The sequence below is a fragment of the Aquila chrysaetos genome, unplaced genomic scaffold (assembly GCF_900496995.4).
Source record: "Aquila chrysaetos chrysaetos unplaced genomic scaffold, bAquChr1.4, whole genome shotgun sequence".
Lineage (NCBI taxonomy): Eukaryota > Metazoa > Chordata > Aves > Accipitriformes > Accipitridae > Aquila > Aquila chrysaetos.
In genome coordinates this window covers 139271-165026 of record NW_024470384.1, presented here as the reverse complement: position 1 = coordinate 165026, position 25756 = coordinate 139271, and the positions used below count along the sequence as shown (strand labels likewise).

At 71.7% G+C, this 25756-nt stretch overlaps 3 protein-coding genes across 9 annotated transcripts; all 3 read left to right on the top strand.

The window, feature by feature from the left end:
* The first annotated feature begins 349 nt into the window (after positions 1 to 349).
* Positions 350 to 20179, top strand: NFIX (nuclear factor I X). Of its 6 annotated transcripts, XM_030006387.1 has the most exons (11): positions 352 to 540; positions 8502 to 9033; positions 12349 to 12411; positions 12612 to 12686; positions 12899 to 13019; positions 13373 to 13506; positions 13897 to 14019; positions 14410 to 14576; positions 15467 to 15590; positions 16933 to 17021; positions 18106 to 20179. In XM_030006387.1, exons 1-11 carry the CDS (start codon positions 514 to 516, stop codon positions 18118 to 18120), a joined length of 1470 nt encoding a protein of 489 aa, XP_029862247.1. In that variant the 5' UTR covers positions 352 to 513; the 3' UTR covers positions 18121 to 20179. The 6 variants fall into 6 exon arrangements, with proteins under 6 accessions (XP_029862245.1, XP_029862246.1, XP_029862247.1 ...); XM_030006385.2 differs by lacking the exon at positions 15467 to 15590 and having other exon boundaries at positions 350 to 540; positions 14517 to 14576; XM_030006384.2 differs by lacking the exon at positions 15467 to 15590 and having other exon boundaries at positions 355 to 540; positions 8577 to 9033.
* A 1743-nt stretch (positions 20180 to 21922) lies between these two features.
* Positions 21923 to 24165, top strand: ACP5 (acid phosphatase 5, tartrate resistant; the record flags this gene model as incomplete). The annotated part of the gene is given in 5 exon segments (XM_030006370.2): positions 21923 to 22141; positions 22465 to 22592; positions 22723 to 22864; positions 22866 to 23075; positions 23558 to 24165. Coding segments are annotated over 5 exon segments (936 nt in total), but the record flags the coding sequence as incomplete, so codon positions are not given.
* Positions 24166 to 24308: 143 nt separating this feature from the next.
* ELOF1 (elongation factor 1 homolog) lies at positions 24309 to 25643 on the top strand. Of its 2 annotated transcripts, none has more exons than XM_030006390.2 (4): positions 24309 to 24434; positions 24748 to 24865; positions 25010 to 25080; positions 25166 to 25643. In XM_030006390.2, exons 2-4 carry the CDS (start codon positions 24750 to 24752, stop codon positions 25228 to 25230), a joined length of 252 nt encoding a protein of 83 aa, XP_029862250.1. In that variant the 5' UTR covers positions 24309 to 24434; positions 24748 to 24749; the 3' UTR covers positions 25231 to 25643. The 2 variants fall into 2 exon arrangements, with proteins under 2 accessions (XP_029862250.1, XP_029862249.1); XM_030006389.2 differs by having other exon boundaries at positions 24348 to 24434; positions 24647 to 24865.
* The last annotated feature ends 113 nt before the right edge of the window (positions 25644 to 25756 follow it).

The window sequence follows — 25756 nt, the reverse complement described above, 5'->3', positions numbered from 1 at the left end:
CGCTGTTGCTGTCACTGTCACCAGCGGGGACCCGCAGCGGCTCCCGGGTCCTCTCACCCGCCAGGGCCCTGTGGCTGCGGGTGCCCGCACCGGGGGGGGGCGTGCGGGGACGGGGCCGCAGAGGGGGCAGGTGGGGGACCCGTGTCCCCACGACCCCCGTCCCCCGTCACCCCTCCCCCGTGGTCCCCCCCCCGTCCGTCCCGGCAGGGGCGGGGCCCATCCCGGCGGGGGCGTGTCCACAGGGGCGGGGGCGTGTCCCGCGATAGAGGGGGCGGGGCCCCACCGCGTGTGGGCGGACCCGGGTCCGGCGGGGGCGGGGAGGGGGTGGGACAGGGGGCGGGGCTTGGCGGGGGCGGGGCCGGCTCGGCGCTTCCCGCGGCAAAAGTGCGGCGGGCGCCAACTTCGGGCAAACTTTCCCCGCGCGCTGCCGGCACCGGCACCCCCGGACCCGGGACCCCCGGCATCCCCGGACCCCTCTCCCCGCCATGCCCCGCCGCGGCTGACACCGCCGCCATGTACTCCCCGTACTGCCTCACCCAGGTACGGCCGGGAGCGGGGGGTCTGGTAACGGGGGGCGTACGGTATCGGCGGGTCCGTAGAGGGGGGTCCGGTCCCGGCTTTGCTGCGCGCCGCGAACGGCTGCGCCCCCCAAAATGGGGGTGCAGTGGGTGGGGGTGCGACCCTTCCCCGGTTGCCGGTACCGGGCGGGCGGCGACTCCGCTTCCTCCGCCGGCGCCGGGGCCCCGGGTGAGCGCCGGGGCCGCTCCCGGTGCGCGGCTGCCGGGGGGGGGGGCTGGTCCAGTTCGGGGCTGCTGCCGCCTCAGGCCGGTGCCCGCGACGCTGCGTCCCGGAGCGGCCCCGGCCGGGCCGCCAGTGCGGGGGGGGCCCGGTTGTGCCCTGCCCGGTGCGGGGGGACTCGGTCCGGAGTGGGGCTGCGCCCCGGGATCCCCCGGCCCCGTGTCGCCGCGAAGCCCCTTCCTGCGGCGGGGGGAGACGTGGCAGGGGTCACCCACGGGGAAGTGGGGGGCGTTTGGCCCACGGGAGGTGTTGCCCATGAGCCCCCGCGGGACTGGGCAGTGGGGGCCCACGGGGTGTTTTGTGCCTGTGGGCACCGCCGGGACGGGCTGAATCCCGGCCCCGGGGGGGTGTGGCCCCCGGGGCCCATAGGAGGGCTGCCGGGGGGCTCCGGGGGACCGGGTGAGGGTGAGGCCCCCGTGGGGGCACCAGGGCTGGGGGACGCCTCGTCCTGGGGAGGTTGTTGGGGTGTCGTGGGGGGCCGTGGGGAGGGGGGGGTCGCTGCTGGGCGGCTGCGGGGGTCCGTGGGGACAGGGGGGTCCGTGGGGAGGGGCGACGTCGGGCGCTCTGGGTGGGGGCACGTCTCGGGGGCTGTGGCACGGGGGTCCCTTTGGGGGTCTCCCCCCCCCCCCCCGGCTGTCCTGGGGTCCCCCCGGGGTCCTGCTGTAGTCGCTCAGGCGGCCCGGCCCCCCCCCCCGCCGGGCGTTGCTGCTCCCCCCCCCGCCGTTGCCCTTTTCTCCCGCTTTTCGGGGCGGTTTTGGCGGCCGGTTGTGTCTGGGCGGGCGGCCAGCGGCGCTTCTCGCAGCTTCGGCGCCCGCCCCGCACACGCGTGTGCACGCGCCAGCAACACGCCATTGCACATGCGTGTGCCCCTGCCTGCACACGCCAGCAACGCGCCTGTGAGCCAGCCTGCCCATGCCAGCACACAGGCGTGTGCTCCCTCCTGCACACACAATTGCACACACGTGCTCCTGCATGCACACACAGTCACATGTATGTGCTTGCTGGTGTGTGTGCACAATTGCACTCTGCACATGTGTGCACACCCCTGTGCATACCCGCAGTCTCACACTGTGCACACATGTGCATGCACACACGTATGCACAGCAGCCTCACGGGCCCAATCCTGAGTGTGCCAAAGTGTTTCCGTGCGTGTGCACACTGGCACCGCACGCTCACATGCATGTGCTCCCTTCTCACCCCCCTTTCCCTTTTGAGCCGTTTCTGGGCGGTTTTGGGCTGGTGCCATCATCCCGCCCCCCCCTTCCCCCCCTCCCGCCCCGGCGCAGGGCCAGGCCCCCAGCGCACGCAGGATCTGGCCGCTGTGCCCAGCCATGGGCACGGATAGCAGCACGCATAGCGGCACCTATAGCAGCACGTATAGTGGCACGTATAGCGGCAGCTCCTGCCACTGGGCCCCGTGGCCAACCAGGCATGGTCTGTACCTCATCTGCCACTGGCGCAGCACCAGTCGCCGTCCCCTACAGTCCCCGTCCCCTATAGCCGGTGTAACAGGCAGTGGCCGCTCTCTATGTGCTGTAGCCTGCAGCCTCCGGGGTGAAACCCCCGTGGCGGCATGTATGGCCCCAGCCCCCAGCAGGATGCAGCCCCCAGCCCAGCACCAGGTTCCAGTTGTCAGTGCCATGGCTGCTTGCTGGGCCAGGGTTCCCCCAGGCCCCCCCAGTCGAGGGCTCCTGGCCACACGGAGCCACCCCCTGCCCTGGGCCAGACCCTGGGGGACGTAGCACAGCGTGGGAGTGACGTGGGTTGCCCTCATCCTCACTGTCACGACATCACCGTTACTGTCAGTACCTGGTGACTCCTGGGGTGGAGCAGGGGCACCCACGGAACCCCCCAGCTGCACAAAATGCCCCCGTGGCCATTTCCTCTGCAAAGCACAGGGGAAAACACATAGCCTTCCCCGTGCCTGCACAACTCCTGTGGGGGGAGGCAGCCCAACGTGCACCATGGGAGATGAGGGGGTTGCCTGTCCCCAGCCCCTGTAGCCTCCACCCTGGGGGCGTGGGGTGATGGCCACAGCAACACATACATCACCAACCCCTATAGCCGTGTGGTATAGGCGGGTGCAGTGCACGGTGCCGTGCTCGGTGCCATGCCCGGTGCAGGGTGCTGTGGCTGGTGTGGTGCAGGGTGCGGCGCAAGACAGTGCTGTGGCCGGCGCAGGGTATGGCACAGAGCACAAGGTGCTGCTGACGGTGGGTCGCAATGTGCCGCACACTGTGGGTGCGATGCGCACATCACGGCACATAACGTAACGCGCATTTGGGGGTTCAGTGCAGCCTGGGCTGGGGGGCACACTGTGCACGTGCCATGTACAGGACGCATATGTGAGACATATGTGATCGGCAGTGCACCGCGTGCCCAGGGCAGCAGACCGTAGCTGAGGGTGTGCTGCCAAGCAGGGTGCCGGGGCAGGACGTGGTGTCAGGGGAAGTCGTGTGGCGCAGGTTTGGGATGTGCCCCAGCGCCTGCAGCACGGCACAGCCCAGCATGGCACGGCGCTGCTGCGGGGCCTGTTGCCGCAGGCTGTGGCGGTGCCCATCGCTGCAGGGTACTCCCCCGGTGCCACGGGGTGTGCCCTGCACCCGCAGCTCTTAGGTTCGGCCCCGCTAGCGCCAGGACCTGCAGAGGGTGCAAGCTGCCTCGGGGGGCTGGGGGGGAATGGAAGGGGCATGAAGTGCTCCAACACCCCCCAAACTGTGCCCCCCCCCCCAGCCGGCAGCCAGCCCTTCTGGCGCCTATAGGGCTCAGTGAGGACCAGGGCGGCGCACCTTAGGCTGTAGGGGCTGGGGCGTGCAAAGGGCTGAAAGTGCCCAGCGGTGGGGCGGGGTTCACACGTGTGTAACGGTGGGGATGTGCACACATATGTAATGGGGTGCAGGTATATGTGATGAGGAGAGAGGATGCGCACGTGCGTCACAGGGGCTAGGTGCATACATATGTAATGGGGTGCATGTGCATGTGCCATACATGCACCATGTGTGCGATACGTGTGCAGGCGACGTGCACACGTGGCAGCTGCGCCTGCACGCTCCGTGTGCGTCTCCCTGTGCAGCGTGTGTGCAACATGCGTACATGGTGCCTCTGTGTATGGGTGCACTCCCACACTGCCCGTGTTGCATCCCTGCGTGTACCAGGTGTGCAAAACACATGTGCAAGGTGCAGTGCGTGTGTGTGCATGCCTGTGCCAGCGTGTGAGGCATGTGCAAGGGCCCTCTGCCCCACGCGTGGCCGTGCGGGGCTGCGCCGCCGGCTGATGCAATCGGTGCGGGGGAGGCACCGCCCCCCCCCGCCACGTGCGAGGCCGTGCGAGGCCGTGCGAGGCGCCCGGGGCCGTGCGAGGCGGGGGCGGGCGACACGCGTGGGTGCCATGCCGGGGGGGTGCGTGTGCGTGGCGTGCGCTGCCTGCGCGTGGTGTGTTCGCGTGCCGTTGTGCCGCGTGTCTGTGCGGCACGCGTGCCGCCTGCGCGTGCGAGGAGCCATGTGCGTGGCGAGGCGTGTGCGTGCTGTGCGGGCCCCGCACACGCATGGCGAGACGTGTGCGTGTGCTTCACTGTCTGTGCTGCCGCACCCCCGTGTTGCGGCACTCATGGCTTTGCTGATCCCCCTCCCTGCGTCCCCCCATGTCTCCCCCATGTCCCCCAGCCGCGGGGCTGTGCTGGCAGCATCAATAATGGAGGAGCCCTTGGCCGGGCTAGGGGGGGGGCCTGAATTATTGATGGGCCACAAAAAGCTTTCTTGGACGCGGCAGCACCGCGGGGCCCCCCCGGCCCGGCCTGGCAGGAGGCCACGGGGGGGGGGGGGCCGGGATGCCTGGGTCCGCTCTGGGGAGGGAGTGGGGTTGAAGGGGGTGGGGGGCAGCCCGAACGCCTGGGTTCCCTCCCCAGCTGGTGGGGGGAGGCACGCCCGGACGCCTGGGTCCACTGGTGCCAAACTGCATCGGCCCTGCGCGCTGCGGCACCGCCTCGAGCCACTGCGGCATGTCCCCCCCCAGTGCCCGTGACCCCCCCGGCCCCCCAGCATGGCCCGGATGCCTGGGTCCCATCCCCAGCTGTGCTGTGTGGGGAAGGAGGGGGGGCCCAGACGCCTGGGTTCCCCTCGAGCAGCCCGGACGCCTGGGTCCTCCACGTGGCTGCGGGCAGGGGAGCAGGCAGGCAGCTTCCTATGCACAGCCCGGACGCCTGCGTCCGTCCCCCCCTGGACGCCTGGGTCCCCCCCGAATGCCTAGGTCCCCCCCGGATGCCTGAGTCCCCTGCCAGGACCATCCGGCACGTTCTCTCTGAGGCCGCCAGGACGCCTGGGTCCCAGCAGCTCCCGGCCTGGTGCCGGGGTCCCTCGTGGCTGCTCCCCCTCCCCTGCCCGGGGGTCCAGGACGCCCCTCGCTCGCCCCCCCCCGGCCTCCCCCCCCCCCCCCCCCCCCGCACGGGAGGGTCTTGGCAGCAGCGTCAGGGGCCGCCGGGGGGATTTTTGGCGGCAATTCCGGCTGTTTTGGGCTGTTTTCTCTCGCGGCGAAGCCGAGGGGCCGGGGGGAGCTGGCAGCAGTGCGGGAGGGCGGGCGCTGCCGGGGCGGGGGGGCTGAGCGGGGGGGTGTTTTTTTTTTTTTTTTTTTCTTTTTTTTCCCTCTTTTCTGTTTTTTCTGGGCTTTTCCCTCCCGATCCGGCGCCGCCCCCCCCGCCGCCGCGCTGGCGCTTTGCCGGGCGCTCGCAGCTGCGGACGCGGCGACGTGGCTTCGCCCGAGACTGCGGCTCAATGCGGGGCCGGCACAGCCAATGGCAGCCTGGCGGCACTGGGGCCGGACCCCGCCTCAGCGCGGACCCTGGCGTCCGGGAGGGGACCCCGGCCTCTGGCACGGACCCTGATGTCCAGGCAGACCCCGGTGGCCAAGGCTCTAGATCCTTCCACGCTCGTCCCAGCTTCCCCGTGGAGGGGCGGGGAGGGGACCCAGGCGTTTGGGAGGGGACCCAGGCGTTCGGGGCGTACCCAGGCATCCAGGCGGCATGGGCCTGACCTGGCGGCTCTTTGTCTTTGCCGGGGCTGCTGGGGGTCCCAGGTGTTCGGGCCACCGACTCCCCCTCTGCCAGCCCAACCCACCCCAGTGCCCTCCCTGAGGCATGGAGGGGACCCAGGTGTTCGGGAGGGGACCCAGGTGTCCAGGTGGACCCAGGCATCGGGGAGCCCTCCTCGTGCCCAAGCAGGTGCTGGTGGGCCCGGACGCCTGGGTCCTCTGCAGCCAGGTGGGAGGGGAGGGGGCTGTGGGGTGGAGGGGGCCCAGACGCCTGGGTCCCCCCCTACCCCAGCGGGTGGCTCAGCCGGGGGTGCTGTGAGCGGAGCTGTCATGTGCAGCCACGACCCCTTGTGCGAATTATGACCCCTCGTGCAACCCCCTCGGGGGGGGGGGTGCAGGATCCCCCAGGTGCCCCCTCTTCCCATGCCCCCCCCCACCCCCGTGCCAGTGCCGCTGCGTCCCATTTCATGGGTTTTGCAAAGCAAAACAGGGCAGGAAGGGGTGGGGGCCGGGAAGCCATGTCGTATGTGGCCCCCCCCCCGTCCCTGCGGTGGTTTTGGGGCGAAAGCTGCGAGGTTTGGGGCTGGGGAGGTGCGCGGGCACCGATGCGCGGGAGCCTCCACCCGGCCCCGCCAACGAAACGCCCAAATTTTGGGTTTTTTCTTTGCACAGAGGGAATTAATTATGGGGCGGGGGGGGGGGGGGTGTTGGCTCCAAGCGCCGCGTCGGGGATTTGGGGGCAGAAACGGAGGTTTTTGGGCCGTTCCGCGCTGGGGCCGCCACAGGGCCAGGGAAAGCGGCCAAAATCCGGGGCCTTCCCCCTCTCGGGGTGTGTCGGGGGGGGCCGGACCCCCGGGACGGGCCCCTCGTGCACGCGCGGCCCCGGCGTCCTCGCTCGACCCCCTTGCGCGGGGCTTTGGCGGAAGGATTGCGGCCGGGGGGGCTCGGTGACTCCCCGCCCCCCCCCCGGCACGGCTTCGGGTGCAGATCCCCGTGTTTTGGCGAAGCCCCCGGGGCCGCGGGTGCACCGGGGCTCTGTCCCGCCGGCCGCCTTGCACGGCCCTTGCACGGGGCTCGCGTTGCACACGCGTGGCGCACGCACGGGGCTCGCGGGGCACACGCGCGGCCCCGCCGGAGCGCGCCCGGTGCACGCCCGCCCGCACGCGCCCGGGCCCGCTCCGTCCCGCTGCCCCCGGCCCCCCCCCTCCCCGTGTCCCGGCCCCGAACTCCGCCGCCCCCCCCGGCCCCCCCCCCCCCCCGGCCTGGCCAATGGGGCGGCCGCTCCCCCCGCGCGCTGCGCACCCATTGGCCGCCGCCGCGCCGGTCCCGGTGCAAAAGGGGCCGCGGCGGCTCCGCGCGCTCCGCGCCCGGCGGCGGCGGCGGCGGCGGCGGCTGCGGCGGCCCCGCGGCGGCACCGGGACCCCCGGACCGGGACCCCCCCGACAGGGACCCCCCGCGCCCCGGGACCCGCGCTGTCCCGGCGGCTGGGTCCCCTCCAGGTGACCGGGACCCCCGGTACCTGAGCCCCCCCGCAGTGTCCGCCCCCCGGACCCGCCCCCCCCCTCCGGTAGCCCCCGTTAACCCCTTCCCCCCCGGTAGCGCCTCCCGTCCCCGTCTGTCGCCCCCGGTTCTGCCCCGCCGGGGCCCGACTGGCAGCTGCCCACGGCCGGGATGAGCCGCCGCGATGGTACGGACGGGGACGGGACGGGATGGGACGGGACCGGCGGCTCCGGGGACAGGGACCGGGGACAGGCGCTGGTGGCGCTGGGGCCGGGGATGGGGCCGGGGACCGACGGCACCAGCGAGCGGGGACAGGGGACGGGGACCGGTGGCGCTGGCAGCGGGGACAGGGGACAGGGGGTGGTACCGGGGACGGGGACTGATGGGGACGGGGATGGTGATCGGTGGCACCGGGGATGGGGCTGGCAGCAGGGACCGGCTCTGGGGACGGGGACCGGGCGGGCGGCTTGGGGACGTGCCGAGGCAGCCGAGCCCCGACGGCAGCGGGAGCGTCACCGGGAGCCGGATGGGGACGGACGGGGCCCGGGGCTGTGGCGATACGGCGGGTGGGGACGGGGCTGCACCGAGACGGGGCCTGAGCGGGGCTGGGACAGGGTCTGAACGGGGACCCAGAGCTGAGCGAGGCCGGGGACATGGGGACACGGCAGCACCGCAGGGCCGTGCGGGGCTGGGAGCCGACTCGTTCCCGGAGGCAGTTGGGCACCGGGAGCCCAGCACGTCCCCCCGGGCCGGGGCTGCCCCAGTCCCCCAGCCCCGCAGGGCCATTCTCGGGGCTGGATCCTGCAGCCCCGGCCCCCAGCGATGCCCAGGGCTGAGCTGAGCATCCCCAGGGGCTGGGATGGGGCCGTGCCTGGGGATGCTCTCCCTGCGCAGGATGGGGCCGTGCCTAGGGATGCTCTCCCTGCACAGGACTGGGGTGCCCTTGGGAGCCCTCCCTGCACAGGATGCGGCCGTGTCTGGGGATGCTCCCCCTGCCCGGCACGGGCATCCGCCCGGGTGCTCCCTGTGCAGGATGGGGCCATGCCCAGGGATGCTCCCGCTGTGTGGGATGGGGCCGTCCCCCCAGGAGCTCCCTGTGCAGGATGGAGGTCCCCCAGGAGCTGCTGGGGCCGCGGCCACCCCACGGCAGCCACCCCACTGACGCCGCCCTGCCCCACAGGATGAGTTCCACCCCTTCATCGAGGCGCTGCTGCCCCACGTCCGGGCCTTCTCCTACACCTGGTTCAACCTGCAGGCCCGCAAGCGCAAGTACTTCAAGAAGCACGAGAAGCGGATGTCGAAGGAGGAGGAGCGCGCCGTCAAGGACGAGCTGCTGGGCGAGAAGCCTGAGGTCAAGCAGAAGTGGGCCTCGCGCCTCCTGGCCAAGCTGCGCAAGGACATCCGGCCCGAGTGCCGCGAGGACTTCGTGCTCTCCGTCACCGGCAAGAAGGCGCCCTGCTGCGTCCTCTCCAACCCTGACCAGAAGGGCAAGATCCGCCGCATCGACTGCCTGCGCCAGGCCGACAAGGTCTGGCGCCTGGACCTCGTGATGGTCATCCTCTTCAAGGGCGTCCCCCTGGAGAGCACCGATGGTGAGCGCCTGGCCAAGGCGCCCCAGTGTGCCAGCCCCGGCCTCTGCGTCCAGCCCCACCACATTGGCGTCACCATCAAGGAGCTCGACCTCTACCTGGCCTACTTCGTCCACGCACCTGGTGAGTGCCACCGGCGGGGAGCGTGGGGGGCTGAGCCGGAGCCGACGGTGCGGCCGGGGGGCGGCGGGAGCCGCTGTGCATGCCAGGACTGCGGGCTGAGGCTCCCGGCTGTGCCCCCCCCCAGCTCCAGAGGCGCCCTGGGGCCACCGTCCCCCCGCGATGTCCTGGGTGCACCCACAGCCCCAGTGGGTGCTGGAGGGATCCTGCAACGGGGCTGGCCTGGGTCTGTGGCAGCCCTGGGGCCGGAGCAGTGTCAGTGGTTCTGTGCAGCTGCCCGGGGCCCCCCTTCCACCTGCGGCCCTCCCCGGCCCCCTCCCCATGCCCACCTGGGGTGGCCCCGGCCGGGGGTGCTGGCCCCCGCGTGCCTCGCACAAAGCCGCACCGTGTGCCAAAGCACGCGCCGCGTGCTGTGTGCCGCGTGCCAAGCCGTGTGCCATGCGCTGTGCCAGACTGTGCACCGTGAGCTGTGCACGGAGCCGTGCCGTGCACCGAGCTGGGCGCTGGACCAAGCCCCGAGCTGTGCCGTGCACCGGGCTCTGCACTGCACCGTGCTCTGCCGTGCACCGAGCGCTGAGCCACGCCATGCACCCAGCAGTGCCGTACACTAAGCCCCGAGCCGTGCCGTCCACTGAGCTCTGCCGTGCACCGAGCCGTGCCGTGCCATGGGCCGGGCTCCCAGCGGATGCTTTTGCCCTGGCTGGGCCGTGGGCGCGCAACAGGCACCCGGCCCTCATGCCTGTGGGGCACCGGCAGCGCACACACATGTGTGCACTGAGCCAGCGTGGGGGGACACGCGTGCCTAGTGCCGCAGGGGCTGTGACGGGGACGCGCGTGTATGGGGGCCACAGGGGCAGAGCCGTGTGTGTGTGCGTGGAGGGGGGACCCCAGCCTGGACACTTGGTCCCGTCTTCGCTGCCAGGGAGAGGTGTAATTCTGGGGCTGGAGCGAGGGATTTTGGGCTGCTTTACCGGTGCTTAGGGTCGGCTCCCAGATGCTTGGGTCCTTGCTGGGGGGTGTGCCTGGACGCCTGGGTCCCTCGTGTGCATTGGGGGGTGAAGGAAGGGGCAGTCTGGGATGTGTATCCCGCCGCCCCCCCCCCCCCCCCCCCCCCAGACAACCCCCCGGACAAATCCCCCCCCCAGGCCCATGTGCCAAATCTGAGCATGTCCGCGGGGGGGCCCTGCAGCCCCCCTCACACACCCCCACCCCCTATGCTGCCTGGCTGGGGGGGGGGGCTCAAATCCCCAATGCAGCTCCTGCCCGGCACCGCCAAAATGGCCCCGGTTGGCACCGTGCCCCCATGCGCGGCACGAGGCCCCGTGCGCGGCCCCGGCCCCTGGCCCCCCCTGGCATCCCCCCTCGCCCCCCCCGCCGGGGGCCCTTTGGCTGCTGCAGGCCGGGGGGGGCGCGGTGCCAACCCCCCCTGTGCGTAAGATGGCGGCGCTTGTTGGCACCCGAAACGCGCTGCGGCACCGCAGCCCCGCAGCGGGACCCTCCTGGGATGGGGACCCCCTCCATGCTGGGGACCCCCATACCATGGTGTGCCACCCCCCCTGCAATAGCCCCCCCCGTGACAGGGACCCCCCCATGCCATGGTGTGCCACACCCTCTGCAATAGCCCCCCCCCCTATGCTAGGGACCCCCCGACCTGCCCCCGTTCTTGTCTTGCACATGCGTGTGCCCCGTGGCCATGCTGGTGGTGCCCCCCTGCCACCCCCTGCCTGCCTTTTTGGGGGGCACGCCTGGACACTGAGGTCCCTTTCCCTGTCGGGGGATCCAGCTCCACGCTTTGAGGGGGGAGGTCCATACATGTCTCTCTGAGTTTGTGGGTGCCCGCAGGAGGACCCGTAGGGTCTGTACGTCTCTGGGGTCTCGGGGTGCAGGTGGAGCTATAGGGCTCCGTAGGCTCTATAGGGCTCCGCCAGGACCTCTGTGTGTCTGGGGGGTCTGTAGGGCTCCAGGCGGGTCTATAGGGCCTGTCAGGCTGCAGGCAGCTGTAGGGGTCCCCGTGGGTCGCAGGATCCATAGGGGCTGCGGGGGGCTGCACGGGTGACGCACGCAGTTGCTGCTGGCGCCGCCCAAATGCCTGGGTCCCCTCCCGGACGCCTGAGTCCGGGGGACGCAGGTGCGGGGGGAGGGGCCCCGCGGGGGGGGTCGGGGCGCAGCTGCCCAACAGCACCTGAACCCCCCGCTGGGGCTGGGGATGCGGGGAGGCTGTGGGGCTGCTGTGGGGCTGGGGACCTGTAGGGACATGGGGACCTGCTGGGTCCAGCTCGGGGCTTGGGGGGGAAACTGAGGCACAGAGGGGGGCTGCGGGATGGGGGTCCCGAGAGCGCCTGGGCCCCCCTGCTCCCGGGACCCAGCATCGGGGTCTGCCCTGAGTCCGGGGGCTGCGGGAGGAGGACCCAGGCGTCCAGGCGGGCGGTGGGGGTGGGGTGGCACGTGCCTGCCACGCGACCCCCCCTGCGGAGGTCGAGACCCAGCACGTGCCCTGCTGACCCCTGACTCCGCGGGGTGACGCGGCGGGGCCAAAACGGGGGAGGGGACCTGTCCTGCTGCCCCTCCCCTGCCTGGACGCCAGGGGCCCCGGGACAGGGGGGGTGAAGGGAGCCCTGGGCCCCCATGGGGAGCGTGGGGGTGCTGGGGAGGACCCGGGCATCGGGAATGGGGGGGGGGTGCAGGGGGGATGGGACACCCAGACGTCTGGGGCGGGGGTGCTGGGGAGACCCAGGTGTCCGGGGCAGATGGGGGTTGCCGCCGGGGGGGGGGGGGGGGGGGCACCCAGCCGTACGGGGGGGTGCTGGGGGGGGACCCAGGCGTCCGGGCGCCCCCCCACTCGGCGCAGACAATGGCTGCTTTGTTGGCGCTGCCCGTTGGCGGGGGGCCAGCGCATTCCTGGCCCCCGGCCCGGCCCCACGGCGGCCCCCGGCCCCCCCCGGCCCAGCCCGGCCCGGCCCCCTGCCAGCCCCAGCCCCCCCCCCAGCCCCCTGCGGCTGCTGCATCCCCCCCATCACCCGGCCAAGGAGCACCCGGACGCCTGGGTCCCCTCGGGGGTGCGGGCACCCGGACGCCTGGGTCCTGTATGGGGCGGGGGGCACCCGGACGCCTGGGTCCCGCGGAGGACGGGGGCTGCGGGCGCTGCCCGGGCGCAGCTGAGGTCCCGGCGGACGTTCACCTCGAACGACCCTGCGGGAACAAGGGGCCCTTCAGTGCTGGGACCCGGTCGTCTGGGGCTGCCCCTCCCCGAGGGCGGGACGGGGACCCCAGCGTCCGGGGGGACCCCGGCGTCCGGGCCTGACCCCATCTCTCCTGCAGACTCCGGACAATCCGACAGTTCAAACCCCCAGGGAGACGCGGACATCAAACCACTGCCCAACGGTGAGCCCCCGGTGCCTCCAGCACCACCCCCACGGTCCGCTGGGCCCTCCCAGTGCCACCCCCTGCGGCCGCCTCGTGCTCCCGGTGCCCCCCAGCGCCCTCTGTCCCCGTGGTGACCCGGCCCTGTGTGCTCGTGTCCCCAGTCCCTGTGCCCCCCTAGCGCGGTGTCCCCCCATGTCCCCCATGTCCCGTCTCCCCAGGGCACCTGACCTTCCAGGACTGCTTTGTGACGTCGGGTGTCTGGAACGTGACAGAGCTGGTGAGGGTGTCCCAGAGTAAGTGGGGACATGGGGGGTGGGGACATGGCGGGGACATGGGGGGACAGGGGCAGGGGGAGGGATGGGATGTGGGGGACAAGGGAACACAAGTGTGTTGTGGGAACGGGGCGAGGTGGGGGCGTGGGACGTGGAGTCATGGGGGACATGAGGGTGGCTCAGGGTGCGGGGGAGGTCCCATGCGGGTCCTCCAAGTCCCCTGTGTCCCCCAGCCCCTGTGGCGACGGCGTCGGGCCCCAACTTCTCGCTGGCTGACCTGGAGAGCCCGGGGGGCTACTACAACATCAGCCCCGTCGCCCTCGGCCGCCGGCCCCTGGGGCCCCCAGCTGCCAGGTACCCCGGGACCCCCTGTAACCCCACGGGATCCCCCATAACCCTTGGGACCCCCGTAACCCCCTTTCACCCCCACCCGGGATCCCCCAATAACCCCCTTAGCCCCCCTGGAACCCTCCCTAACCACCCCAATAACCCCCTTGGGACACCCCCAGGACCCCCATAACTCCCTGGGATGCCCATAAGCCCCTGGGATACCCTATACCCCCCCAAGCTGGGCACCCTTCAGGAGTCCCATACATCCCTGTGTCCCCAGTGTGGGGTGGTGCTCCAGTTCTTGGTGGGTGACACTGCTTGGGAGGGTGGGGGGGGTGATGCCCCCATCCCCGGAGGTGACACACCTGTCCCCGCAGCGGCCCAAAGCGCCCCAAGGCGCTGGATGAGGGGGACCTGGAGGGTCCTGGGGACGACGTCTTCTACCCTGGGCCAGGGCGGTCCCCAGCCCCTGGCAGCAGCCAGGGGCCCTGGGGGGGGGACGTTGACACCGGTGGGTGACATGGGAGGGGCATGTGGACATGGAGGGGGGTGACAAGGGGGACGTGGAGGGACACAGGGGGTTCCTGGGGGCGGATGTGGACATGGGTCGGTGACAAGAGGACATGGGGAGGGACATTGCGGGGCGGGAAACATGGGAGGTAAAGGGCAAAGGAGGGCTATGGGCATGCAGGGGCCTCGGGGTGGGGGGGCTACGGGGTGCAGGGCATCAGTGGGGGGCCATGGGGGTTCCCTGAGAGCTGGGGGGGGGGCTGCTCTGTGCCAGGAGGCCTGGGGGGGGACGCTGGGGTCTGGGAGACATTTGGGGGTCCAGGGGGGTCCCCAGGGGGCTGTGGGGGGTCCGGGATCCGGGTGCCCCCCCGACTCCCCCCGGCCCCCCCAGGCCCGGCGGCGCTGAAGAAGTCGGGGAAGTTGGATTTCTGCAGCGCCCTCTCGGGGCACGGGGCTGCCCCCCGCATGGCCTTCGGCCACCACCCCCTGCCTGTCCTGGCCGGCGTCCGCCCCGGTGAGACCCCACCCCCCCGGGACCCCCAGGGACCCCCGTCCCCCCTGGGCACCCCCTGCCTTCCCCCGAGACCCCTGGCCCCCCGCACTGCCTCACCCCTCCAAACCCCCCGTGCCCCCCAGCTCCTTGGGATCCCCAGTCTGGAGGGGTCGGGTTGGCCCCGGACACCTGGGTCCCACCTGGGCACTGGTGGGTGAACACAGGGTGGGACTGAGGGTCCGGGCCTAGGCCGGGGTGGGGGGTGGGGGCAACATGTCCCTGGCCACCTGGGTCCTGTCCCCATCCCCCCCCCGAACGCCTGGGTCCTGGGAGGGCTCCGGACCCCGGGTCCTGCATCCCCGGACGCGTGGGTCCCGCGGCCGCCTGTGCTGGCGCTGAGGGTCCCTGCAGGCAGCCCGCGGGCCACAGCCTCGGCGCTGCACTTCCCGTCGGGGTCCCTCCTGCCCCAGTCGAGCCCCTACTTCGCCCACCCCACCATCCGCTACCACCACGGGCAGGACTCGCTCAAGGACTTCGTCCAGTTCGTCTGCGCCGACGGCGCCGCCCAGGGCCCCCAGGTGGGATGGGGACGGGGGACGCTGTGGGGATGGGGCGGGGGGCACAGGGGACGTAGGGACACGGTGACGCGGGACGTGTGGATGCGGTGACGCTGCGGGGATGGGGCGGGGGGCACAGGGGACGTAGGGACATGGTGACGTGGGACGTGTGGATGCGGTGATGCTGCGGGGACGCTGCCCCCCTCCCGCCCTCCCCGGCCCGACCCCGCGCTCGGGGCTCTGCGGGGCCGGGACCAGTGCGGGGCGCTGGGACCAGACGCTGCTCCCAGCGCCGCTCCCGAGGGACCGGAGCGGCGCCTGGTCTCCGCGGCAACGGGCGCCCTGGGGGCGGGGATGTATGTAAATGAGGCACAGGAGGCGGGGCTTGTTCAGGGTAGTTCCCTGGAGGTGGGGCTTGTAAGCAAATTAGGCCGGGGGAGGCGGGGCCTGTGCAGGACAATTCCCTGGAGGTGTGACCTAGATGCAAATGAGGGCCAGGAGGTGGAGTCTGTATGCAAATGAGGCAGCAGAGGCGGTGCCGGAGTGCAAAGAGGTGGGGCTTTATGCAAATACGGTTACAGGGGCGGGGCCGGCATGCAAATACAGCACGGGGGGCGGAGCTTGTATGCAAACGAGACCCGCCAGCCGTGCCGACTGCCGCGGAGGGGCCAGGAGGGGAGTGACGGGGACCCCCGCGCTGGGGACCCCCCCACCCTGGGGACTCCCCCACGTGCCCCTGTGCCATGTGCAAGGCCCCCCCCCCCCCCCCCCCCGGTGCAATGGCCCCCGTGTCCCCCGTGCCACCCTGTGCTGCTGCCCCCTCCGTGCCACTCCACCGTCCCCACGCCCCCGCACTGGGGGTCCCGGGGGTCCCTGGGTGCCGGGTGCCCGTCACCGTGTTCTCGTTGCAGCCGTGCGGGGCGCAGGGCCGGGCCGGGGGGGCTGCGGGGGCCCCCCTGGCCCGGCCCTTGCCCCTGCCCCCGCCGGAGCCCAAAGCCCCCAGCGGCCCCCAGGGCGGAGCGCCCGCGGCACCCCGTAAGTCCCCGCCACCTGCGCCCCACTGCGCCCCACTGCACCCCACTGCACCCGCAGCCGGGACCTGGGCCATGGGGGGCAGGAAGCGGTGCAGGGGGTGCAGCAATGGGGTGGGGGGGATGCAGAGCTGGGGTGCAAAGGGTGCAGCAGTAGTACGCGGGGGGTAGAGCAGCAAGGTGCAGCAGTGGGGCGTAGGGGGTGGAGCACTGGGGTGCAGGGGTACAGCGATGGGGTGCAGCAGTGGGGTGCGGGGGTGCACAGTAGTGGGGTGCAGCTGTGCGGCGCAGGGGGGGTGGAGCAGTGGGGTGCAGGGGTGTGCAGCAGTGGGGTGCAGTGGGCTGCAGGTGCCGGGCAGGGACCTCGGGGGCCGGTGGCACGAGTGGCAGCAGTGGCCCTGGGACGATCCGGCAGTGGCACAGGCAGGCACAGGATGGCACCGGTGACACGGGTGGCACCAAGGTGACCCTGGTGGGGGGGGGGGGGGGGGGGCGGAGCGCAGCAGGTGACAGGGGGTGATGGGGCTGGCACGGGGGGGGGTGACACGAGGTGACAGGGTGGCCCAGCCTGGCCCGGCTGCCCGTGCATCATCACCTTCTCCGCATCGTCATCGCTGTCACCGTCCCCCGTCACCGTCCCCTGACCCCGGGCACGTCCGCTCCGTCCCCGCCGGCGCCTCATCCACCCCATTTTCAGTTCGTTTTTCCCCTTCTCCATTTTTTCCCCCTTTTTACCCCATTTTCGGTGGGGGGGTTGGTCGGGAAGGGGTGGCACAGGATGCCTGGGTCCCTTGTGCTGCTGGGGGCCCAGGGCCTGGACCCCTGGGTCCCCTGCAGGGACAGGGGGGCACCCAGATCGTTTGAATTGTCCTTCTCCTGGCTCCATCCTCAGGGGAGATGGGGGAGGGAGGAGGGTTGGGGGGGGGGCCCCACAGGTAAGTACTGATTGGGGGGGGGGCTCACATGGGAGGGGGTCCTGGTGCTCTGCAACCGGCACGGGGCACCCTGGGTGCATGAGCACTCCCGTGCATTGGGGGGGGGCACAGACGTGTAGGTGTGTGCGCACGCACATGGCCCTGGATGCACACACATGTGATTGTGCATGCACGGCCTCACATGCTCACCCGTGCCGTCGCACGCACGTGTGCAGCCGCCCCCGGCTCCTTGCACCCGCGGGGGCACGTTCCCCCCCAGCTCCACTCACACGCGGGTGCTTTCGCACGCTCGCGTGCACGTGTGCTTGCCACGGCGCCAGGGGCCTCTGCGCACCTGTGCCACGCCTCGTGCGCCCGCACCGCGTGTCGCACGCGCCCGTGCGGGCCGGGCTGAGCCCGCTCTCCCCGCAGCATTCGCAGCGTCAGGCGCCGCCGCTGCCCCCCGCCTTGTCGGCCTCGGACCCCGCGACGGCAACTTTCTGACCCTCCCCCAGCAGCAGGTAGGGCCCCCGGACGCCTGTGTCCTGTCCAATCCCCCCCCCCCGTAGTCCGTGTCCCCCCCCGCTCCCGGGTCCCCTCCTGCATGCCTGGGTCCCTTGGCCGGGCACGCCCGAACACCTGGGTCCTCACCTGCCTCTCCCTCCACGGGCTAATTAGGTGGTTAATGAGTGGGGCCCAGGTCACCACCCCCCCCTGCCCCGCCCCTGCTGCCAAACTGGGAGGCACTGGGGGGGACTGGGCCCCCCCCCCATCATGTCTGACCCGTCTGGTTGCCCGGGGCAACAAGACATGATGTCATTGCCAGGCCCTGCCGGGAACAATGGTGGGGCGGGGCCCTGCCCCCAGTGTCACCGTGGCAACCCTGTGGCCCCCCCCCCCCGTCACCGTGGCACTGCCGTGGCACCACGGGCTGGGGGTCGTGACCCCCAGCAGGGCGCCCCATTGGCCCCCAGCGCCATGGCACGACGCCCGATTGGCTGCCTGCCCTGTGGCGCCGGCCCCGGATTGGCTGGCGCTGGAGCAGGCCACGGTGCCGGCCCGGAGCCAATGGGCTGGGGGAGGGGGGAGGGGGGGCAGGGCTGGCAGCCAATGGGGGGCCTCGGCGGGCCAGCCAGGCGGTGCCTGATTGGCTGGCACCGGCAGGCAGGAGGGGGAGGAGCCAGCAGCGGATTGGCTGGCACCGGCAGGCCTTGGCAGGCTGCGGGCGCTGCGGCGGGCAGGCGCGCCCCGATTGGCCGGACACGGTGGTGCGGTGGCTGGGCCGCCAATGGCGTGCCAGCACCTCGCCCAGCTTGGCACGCGAGGATGGGCGGGGCACCTGGACGCCTGGGTCCCCTGGACACCGGGTCCGCCATGTGCTGGGCGTTGAGGCCGGTGCTGAGAGCGGGGGCACCGCCCGGACGCCTGGGTCCCCACGCCGCCGCTGGGACCCGGCCTCCCCCCTTCACTCCACCCCTCCCCTGCCCCAGCCCTGGGGACCACTGGGGGGGCAGGGGGGGATGCTGGAGGGACGCAGCGGGGCTGGGGGGTTGGGCTGGGGTCCCCCCCCCCCCACCACTGCCGCTGACCCCCGTCTCTCCCCAGTCCTGGTTCCTCTGACGCTGCCCCCGGACGAGGAGAAACCGCCCGGAAAAAGGAGAAAAAAAGACAAAAAAAAGCCGCAGCCCCCCGGCCCCCCCGGCCCCCCCCCCCCGCCGCCGTCCGCCCCCGGGGGGGCCCCAACCCCCCCCCGACGTGGATGAGGGTTCGGCCTCTCTGATGTGTCCCCGCCCTGGGATCCCCCAACCCCCCCCACCCCCAAGCCCCCATACTCCCCCGGCACAGACAGGGTCACCCCGGGCCCCCGGGGGTGTTTGGCCCCCCCCCGCCCCAGCCGCAATTCGGGGGGGGATGGGGCCCCCGGGGGAGCACACGCGTGTGCACTCACACCACACCTGTGCACACCTGCGTGTGCACGCAACACGTTTGCACACACCTGCGCACGCGTGTGCACGCCTGGCACCGTGTGGTCACACTACACGCGCAAACGCGTCGGCCCCCCCCCCCCCATGCTGTGTGCACCATCACACGTGTGCACCCCCTGCCCCCGCACATGCTTGTGCACTGGTCACCAGCACTCGCACACGCACCGCACATGCGTGTGCCGGGGGGCCCCCTTGCTGCAGGCCAGCGAGTGGGGCCGGGGGGGCTCGAAACACCCTGAATCCCCCGAAACACCCCCCCCCCCCCCCGGCTTTGGGGTCCCCCCCGACCCTCCTCCCCCAGCTCATTTTTTTAATTAAGTGCAATTACCCCCGGGCGAGGCCCCCCCTCCCCCCCTTGGGGTCAAACTCCCACGTTTCGGGGTCCAACCCCACTTGGGGTCAAACCCCCCCCCCCCCGAGTTTGGGGTCAAACCCCTCTCCCCCCCGTTTTGGGTCAGACCCCCCCATCTGGGGCCCATCCCCCTTTTGGGGTTAACCCACCCCTTTTTGGTCCAATCTCCCCATTTGGGGTCAAACTACCCCATTGTGGGTCCCCCTCCCTCTCTGGGGTTGAACCCCCCCATGTTTAGGGTCAACCCCCCCCCCATTTGATGCCCACCCCCAGAGTGACACCCCCCCTTGGGGTCAAACTTCCCATTCTGGGGTCAAACCCCCCCTTTCTGGGTCCCCCCCCCCCCCCCAGTTCTCCAAGTGCTTTTTTGGGGGAACCCCCCCCAATTTTCCCTGATTTTGCCCATCGGGGTTCCCCCCCCCCCGGCAATTTTGTGTTTTTTATTATCGTTTTTTGGGTAGTTTTGCTCCAGCCCCGCATTCTGGGGGTCACCAGGGGCCCCAATTCCTGACATGGGGCCCATGACCGGAGGGAGGGGGCAGCTGGGGGTGGGATTTGGGGGCATTTTGCTCATTTTGGGGTTTTCTGCACCTTTGGCTGATTTTGGTGTTGGGGGGATGGGATGGGGCCCCCCCTACCTTGGGGCAGTTTGGGGGGGTCCAGCCCCCCCCCGGCCCCCAGGTTTTGGGGTCAGATGGACCAAAATTGCATTTGCCTTAGACCCCCCCCCGTGTGCCTTCCCCCCCCCAATGGGCCCCCCAAAATGGGGACAATCATTAGGGCCCCTGTTTTGGGGACCCCCACTCTGGGGTGAATCCCCTCTTTGTGGCCCTCTCCCTTGGGTTTTTGGGACCCCCCGGGACCCCCACCAGCAGTGCCCCCCCGGGAAACAGGCCCCCCCCCCAATTTTTGGGCTCACCCCATTTTGGGGCCCCTGTTGGGGCCCCCCACCAGCAATGGGGCCCCCAACATTTGGGGACCCCCCACCAGCAATGGGCCCCTCCCCGGGCAGTGGGAACTCCCCCCCACAGTTCTGGGTACCCCGGTTTCGGGACCCCCGTCCCCCCCCAAGCCCTGGGTGGGGGGTTGCGATGTTGGGGGGCGTCGCTCTCGGGGCCCCCCTCACACCAGCGTTGCACATTTGGGGACCCCCAGGTCGCCCCTCACCCCCGCACGTGGTAGTGACGTCATTTCCCGTTGGGGTGGGTCGGCCCCTCCCCCCAGACCGAGGAGAAAAGGAAAAACCCCCCAGAGGTGCCGCCCGCGAGCGGGAAGGAGGAAAAATCCGCGGAAAAGGGGCAAAAAGATAAAAAAAAAAGGAAATAAAGTGTCGTACCCGCCCGCCCCGCCTCAGCCTGTTGGGGGGGGGGGGGTCACGAGGGGTTGGGGGTGGTCGCGGGGGGGCAACAGCCGCAGCCCCCAGACGGTCCCCACGGCAACGGAGACCCCGTAGCAACGGGGTGCCCACGGTGATGGGTTCTCCATAGCGACCGTACCCACGGCGACGGGGTCCCCGTAGGGCTGGTCCCCCTCACCGGGGGAGGGGGGAGCGGGCGCCGGGGTCCTCTGCCCGCGGGGGAGCAGCGGAGCTCCGTCCTCCTCCCGGAACGGAGCGGGGGGGTCCTACGGGGTGGGGGGCACGGACACCCCGGGGGCAGCCCCCTTCCCGGCCCGGCCAGGGCAGCTCCAAAACAGGCCGATTTCTCCCCATTCCGCGCTGGGGGGACAGGCGGGACCCAGGTGTCCGAGCCCCTCCCCCGCCGCTTTTAAGAGGCAAAGGGCGGTGCCCCCCCCCTCCCGGCCACACGCTGGGCCTTGCTGCCCCTCCCGGAGCTGGAAAGGACCCAGGTGCCCCGGACTCCCCGACCCCCATCCCCCCCCCCCGACCCCCCCGACCCCGAAGGGCCGCAGGCGTGCGGGACCCCGCCCGGCCGGTGAGCTGCGGAACTGGGCAGACTGGTGGGACTGGGCCGGGCCGGACGCCTGGGTCCCCCCGAGTTCGGGTCCCCCCCGGGTCGACCCGGCCCCAGGGCCGAAGGCCAGAGCTTGGGGTGGGGGCTTCCCTCCCCGCTCCACCCAGTAAGGGACCCAGGCGTTCGGCTGCCCCCCCTCCCTTCCCCCGCTGCACGTGGCCTGATTGGAAAACGCGGCGGGGGGGGGGGGACGACGCTCCCGGACGCCTGGGTCCCGAGGCGGGGGGGGGGGGGGGGATACGAGGACGACACTCGGACATCTGTGTCCCCGGTGGGGGGGGGCACTCCCGGGCGCTGGGGTCCCGCATTAGGCATGACGTGGCCGCGGGTTGAGCGGATTTGGGGCATTTCGGGGATTTCCGGCGGAGGCCGGGGCTGAGCCCCCTCGGGCCCCCCAGTGTACCCAGTGCTCCCAGTGCCCCGCGGCCCGGCCCCCCCCGCGGCGGACCCATGTCACCGCGAGGCGTCAGGTGACGACGGGGCCGGGGGGGGGGTGCACCGGGCGGCGCGACCCCACTTCCCCTTTTGGACCCATAAAGCGCCGGAGGGGACACGCGAGGGAAGACGCGAGGGGTCACGAGGGTGAGTGGCCCCCGGCCCCGCGGGGTCCTGCCCCGGCAACCCACGGAGGGGAGGGCGGCCCAGAGGCCTGGGTGCCCTTTCCGTACTGGGGGGGGCTGGGCTGCACTGGGTGCCTGGGTCCACTGGGGCTGGTGGCAGTGCTGGGGACCCCCCAGACACCTGGGTCTCATGGGTGGGGACTGGCCCCCCCCCGGGACCCCCCTGAACGCCTGAGACCCATGGGTGGGGGCTGGGACCCCCCCGGATGCCTGGGACCCATGGGTGCGGGCCGGGACCCCTGGGACCCCCCAGATGCCTGGGTCTCAGGGGTGGGGACTGGGACACCCTGGACCCCCCCTGGGTGCCTGGGACCCACGGGTGGGGGCCGGTATCCCCCAGATGCCTGGGTCCCATGGGTGGGGGCTGGGACCCCTGGGATCCCCTGGACACCTGGGTCGGATGGGTGGGGGCCGGGACCCCTGGGACCCCCCAGACGCCTGGGTCCCACAGTCGCTGTCTGCAGATGCTGGCGCTGCTGTGGATGACAGTGACGGTGGTGGCCGGGGGGGGGCCCTGAGGGGGCGGTGCAGTTCCTGGCGGTGGGTGACTGGGGGGGGGTCCCCGACCCCCCTTTCGCCACCCCTCGTGAGGTGGCCACAGCGGCAGCCATGGGACGTGCAGCCACCGACCTCGGCGCCGACTTTGTCCTCGCCCTTGGGGACAACTTCTACTATGAGGGGGTACGGGATGAGTGGGACCCCCGCTTCCAGGTATGGCTCCATGTCTCTGGGGTGGGGGCACCCCAAAATGTGAGGGGGAGCAGGAGGGCATCTCGGGGGGGGCCTGCGGTGGGGGGATCCCAAAATCTGTATGGGGCACTCCCAGTCTCGGGGGGGGGGGGCAAAATCTCAGGGGTGACCCCAGTACCTCTATGAGTGGAACCCAAATGTCCCCAGGGGGGTTGTGGGGAGCCTGGCTGGGTGGACTGTGCTCAGCTCCCACTGTCCCTACATGTCCCCATCCCGTGTCCCCATGTCTCTCTCTGTTCCCTGCTCCCCCTGTCCTCCCTGTGCCCCCCATGTCCCCCTGGCAGGAGACCTTCGAGCGGGTGTTCACAGCCCCAGGGCTCCAGGAGCTGCCCTGGTTCGTGCTGGCTGGGAACCACGACCATGCTGGGAACGTCACTGCGCAGCTGGCATATGGGCACCACTCCCCCCGATGGTAGGGACCCCCCAGCACAGCCAGGACCCCTGTGCAGTTGCTGCTTGTTCCCTGGCATGGCCACCTGCCATGTGTCCCCAAGTACCCCTGGGATGTCCCCAAGTGTCCCCAAGCCCCCTGTGTCCCACAGGCACTTCCCGCACTACTACTACAGCCTGCGCCTCTCCCTGCCGGGCACCAACGCCTCGGCCCGGCTGCTGATGCTGGACACGGTGCTGCTCTGCGGTGGTGGGGATGACTTTGGGGTGGGGGGTGCCCCCAAGGGGCCCCCAGGATGCGGGGGCGGCGGCAGCACAGCTGGCCTGGCTGCGGGGACGCCTGGCTGCTGCACGCCACGACCGCTACGTGCTGGTGGCTGGCCACTACCCGGTGTGGTCAGTGGCCGAGCATGGCCCCACTGCCTGCCTGGTGCGGCTGCTGCGGCCGCTGCTGCGGCGCTACCGCGTCACTGCCTACCTCTGCGGCCACGACCACAACCTGCAGGTGAGCCCGGGGACCCTGGCCTCTGGGGGGACCCCCAGACTTCCCCCCATGGGACCTCGGTGTCCAAGGACCCCCCAAAACCTGACACAGGACCCTGGTGTCTGGGGCCCCCTGCAATGGGATCATGGCGTCCGAGGAACCCTCCAGACACCCCTCCCCCCCCGCCATGGGAGCCTGGCATCGAGAGGACCCCTAGACTCCCCACTGGACCCCTGTGTCCAGGGACCCCCCTCTGACCCCCAACATGTCACTGCCCCCTTGACCCCCCCCGCCCCCCAGTTCCTGGAGCAGGAGGTGGGTGGGGCCCCAGCATCTGGGGGCAGGGCCCAGATGCCCCACCCCCACCCCTGTGCCCCCCAGTCCCTGGGGGTGTGGGGGGTGGGCAGGGTCCTGGTGTCTGGGGGAGGGACCCAGGCATCTGGGTGGGGACCCAGGTGTCCAGACCCCTGACACCCCCCCCCCCCGCCATCTTTACCCCCCAGTTCCTGGAGGAAGGGGGGGTTGGCTATGTGGTGAGCGGCGCCGGCAACTTCGTGGAAGAGTCCCAGCACCACAGTGGGGCCGTGCCCCCCGGCTCCCTCCGCTTCTTCTTCGGGGCGCCCGCGTCCCCCGGTGGCTTTGCCCACCTGCGCCTGGACGCCCATGCGGCCACCGTCACCTACCTGGAAGCCACCGGCCGCGTCCTCTACCGTGTGGCCTTGCCCCCCCGCGACCTGTGACCCCCGAGACCCCCGGCGCCTGACCCCCGCAGTGCCAGGACCCTGGAGGACCCCAGGACCCGAGACAGCGGGGGATGCAGGGCGGCACCTGGTGGCACCCCCGGCCCCCGGCATGGGGGGGCGCCCATCACGGACCCTTGTGTCCCCAGGCCGTGTGGGACCCCGCGGGGGCAGCCAGCAGCCCCCGGCCCCCTTGATGCTGGGGGACCCCGTGGGGGCACGGGGCCGGACCCCTCGTGACCCCTGACCTGGGGACACAGGGCAGGACCCCCGTGACAGCTGACCTCGGGGACTCCCGAGGCCCTGTAGGAGCCCCTAGCCCCGACCTCCACGGGTCCCCAGTGCGCCCCCAATAAAGGGCTTTGGACGGAGCCGCTGCCCCGGAGCCGCTGCGACCGATCGCCCCAAAACAGCCGCGTTTCGCCTCCGATCGCGGGGGGGGGGCGGGGCAACTCCGGGCCACGTGGTGGCAGCGGCAACTGCCGGTTGGCTGGGGCCGAGCGTCCTTCGCCCAATGGGCGCAGGGCGGGCGGAAGCGGCGCCGGGCGGGGGCGGGGCCGGGGCCGCTTCCGTGTCGCCGCGGCGGAAGTGCCCGTCGCTGGGGGAAACTCGGCGGGAGCGGAGCGGGACGGGGCGGCAGGTGGGGCGGGGGGTACGGCCGGGGGGTGCGGGGGCCGGGCTGGGGGTCCCGGGGGGGGGGGGGCCGGGGGGTGCTGCGAGGGCCGGGCTGGGGAGGCCGGGGGGGGGTACGGCCAGGGGGTGGGGAGGCCGGGCTGGGGAGGCCGGGGGGGGTACGGCTGGGGGGTGCGGGGGCCGGGCCGTCGAGCTCGCCCCCGTCGTGGCCCATTGCAGGTCGGGGCCGCGCCCGCGGTGGCTCCTGGACGCCGGGTCCCGGGAGGGGCTGCGTCCACTCGGCCCCCGGCCCGTGACCGGGTCCGTCGCGGTTCCCGCAGCCATGGGGCGTCGTAAGTCCAAGCGGAAGCCGCCGCCCAAGAAGAAGGTGACGGGGACGCTGGAGACGCAGTTCACCTGCCCCTTCTGCAACCACGAGAAGTCCTGTGACGTCAAGATGTGAGTAGGGGCGAACGGCCCAGGAGGGGACGCGGCTGGGGGCCACGGCCTGGGGGGGGAGTGCCACGGCTGGGAGGGGGCCACAGCCCTGGAGGGGGCACGGCCAGGGGCTGCCTGTAGCAGCCTGTCCTCTGCTGCCCCCAGGGACCGTGCCCGCAACACGGGGGTGATCTCCTGCACCGTCTGCCTGGAGGAGTTCCAGACGCCCATCACATGTATCCTTACCGGGAACCCCATCCCCCCCAACCCTCCCTGGATCCCCCCTCCACTTCCCTGTTGGTGCCTTAACATCCCCCTGAGACCTGTCGGAGCCAGTGGACGTCTACAGCGACTGGATCGATGCCTGCGAAGCTGCCAACCAGTAGTGGCTGGGGCAGCCCCTGCCCACAGCACAACCCCAGACCCCTGGGGCGGGAGATCACATCCCTACCCCGAGACCTGAGGGAGAGGGGTCACGTCCCTGCCACCCCTTTGTGGTGTTTTCTTTACGTTTTCTACCTTTCTGTCCCTGGGCACGGGGCTCCAGCTCACATGGGGACCCGGGATGTGTCCTCCCCCAGGGATGGGACTTCTGCTCTTGGGGCGGGTCTGAGGGAGGGAGGGGGCTCGCCTGGCCCCTCTGGGACTTGTCCCCATCCCAGGCATTTAATTGCCTCTCACCAGCAAGCTGTAGGGACTGCACAGGAGCGGGGCTGCAGGGATGCGGGGACAGGGGCCGGGCGCAGAGGCGATGCGTTTTGGCAGAGCCGCCCTTGAATAAACACCCTTGTGGGGCTGGGCTGGGGCTCCGTGTCCTTGTCACTGGCGGTGCCACTGTGGGGGGCACAGGGATGCGTGGGGACGTGCAGGGACACTTGGGGATGGCCCTGTGTGGATGATTGGGCCCACAGG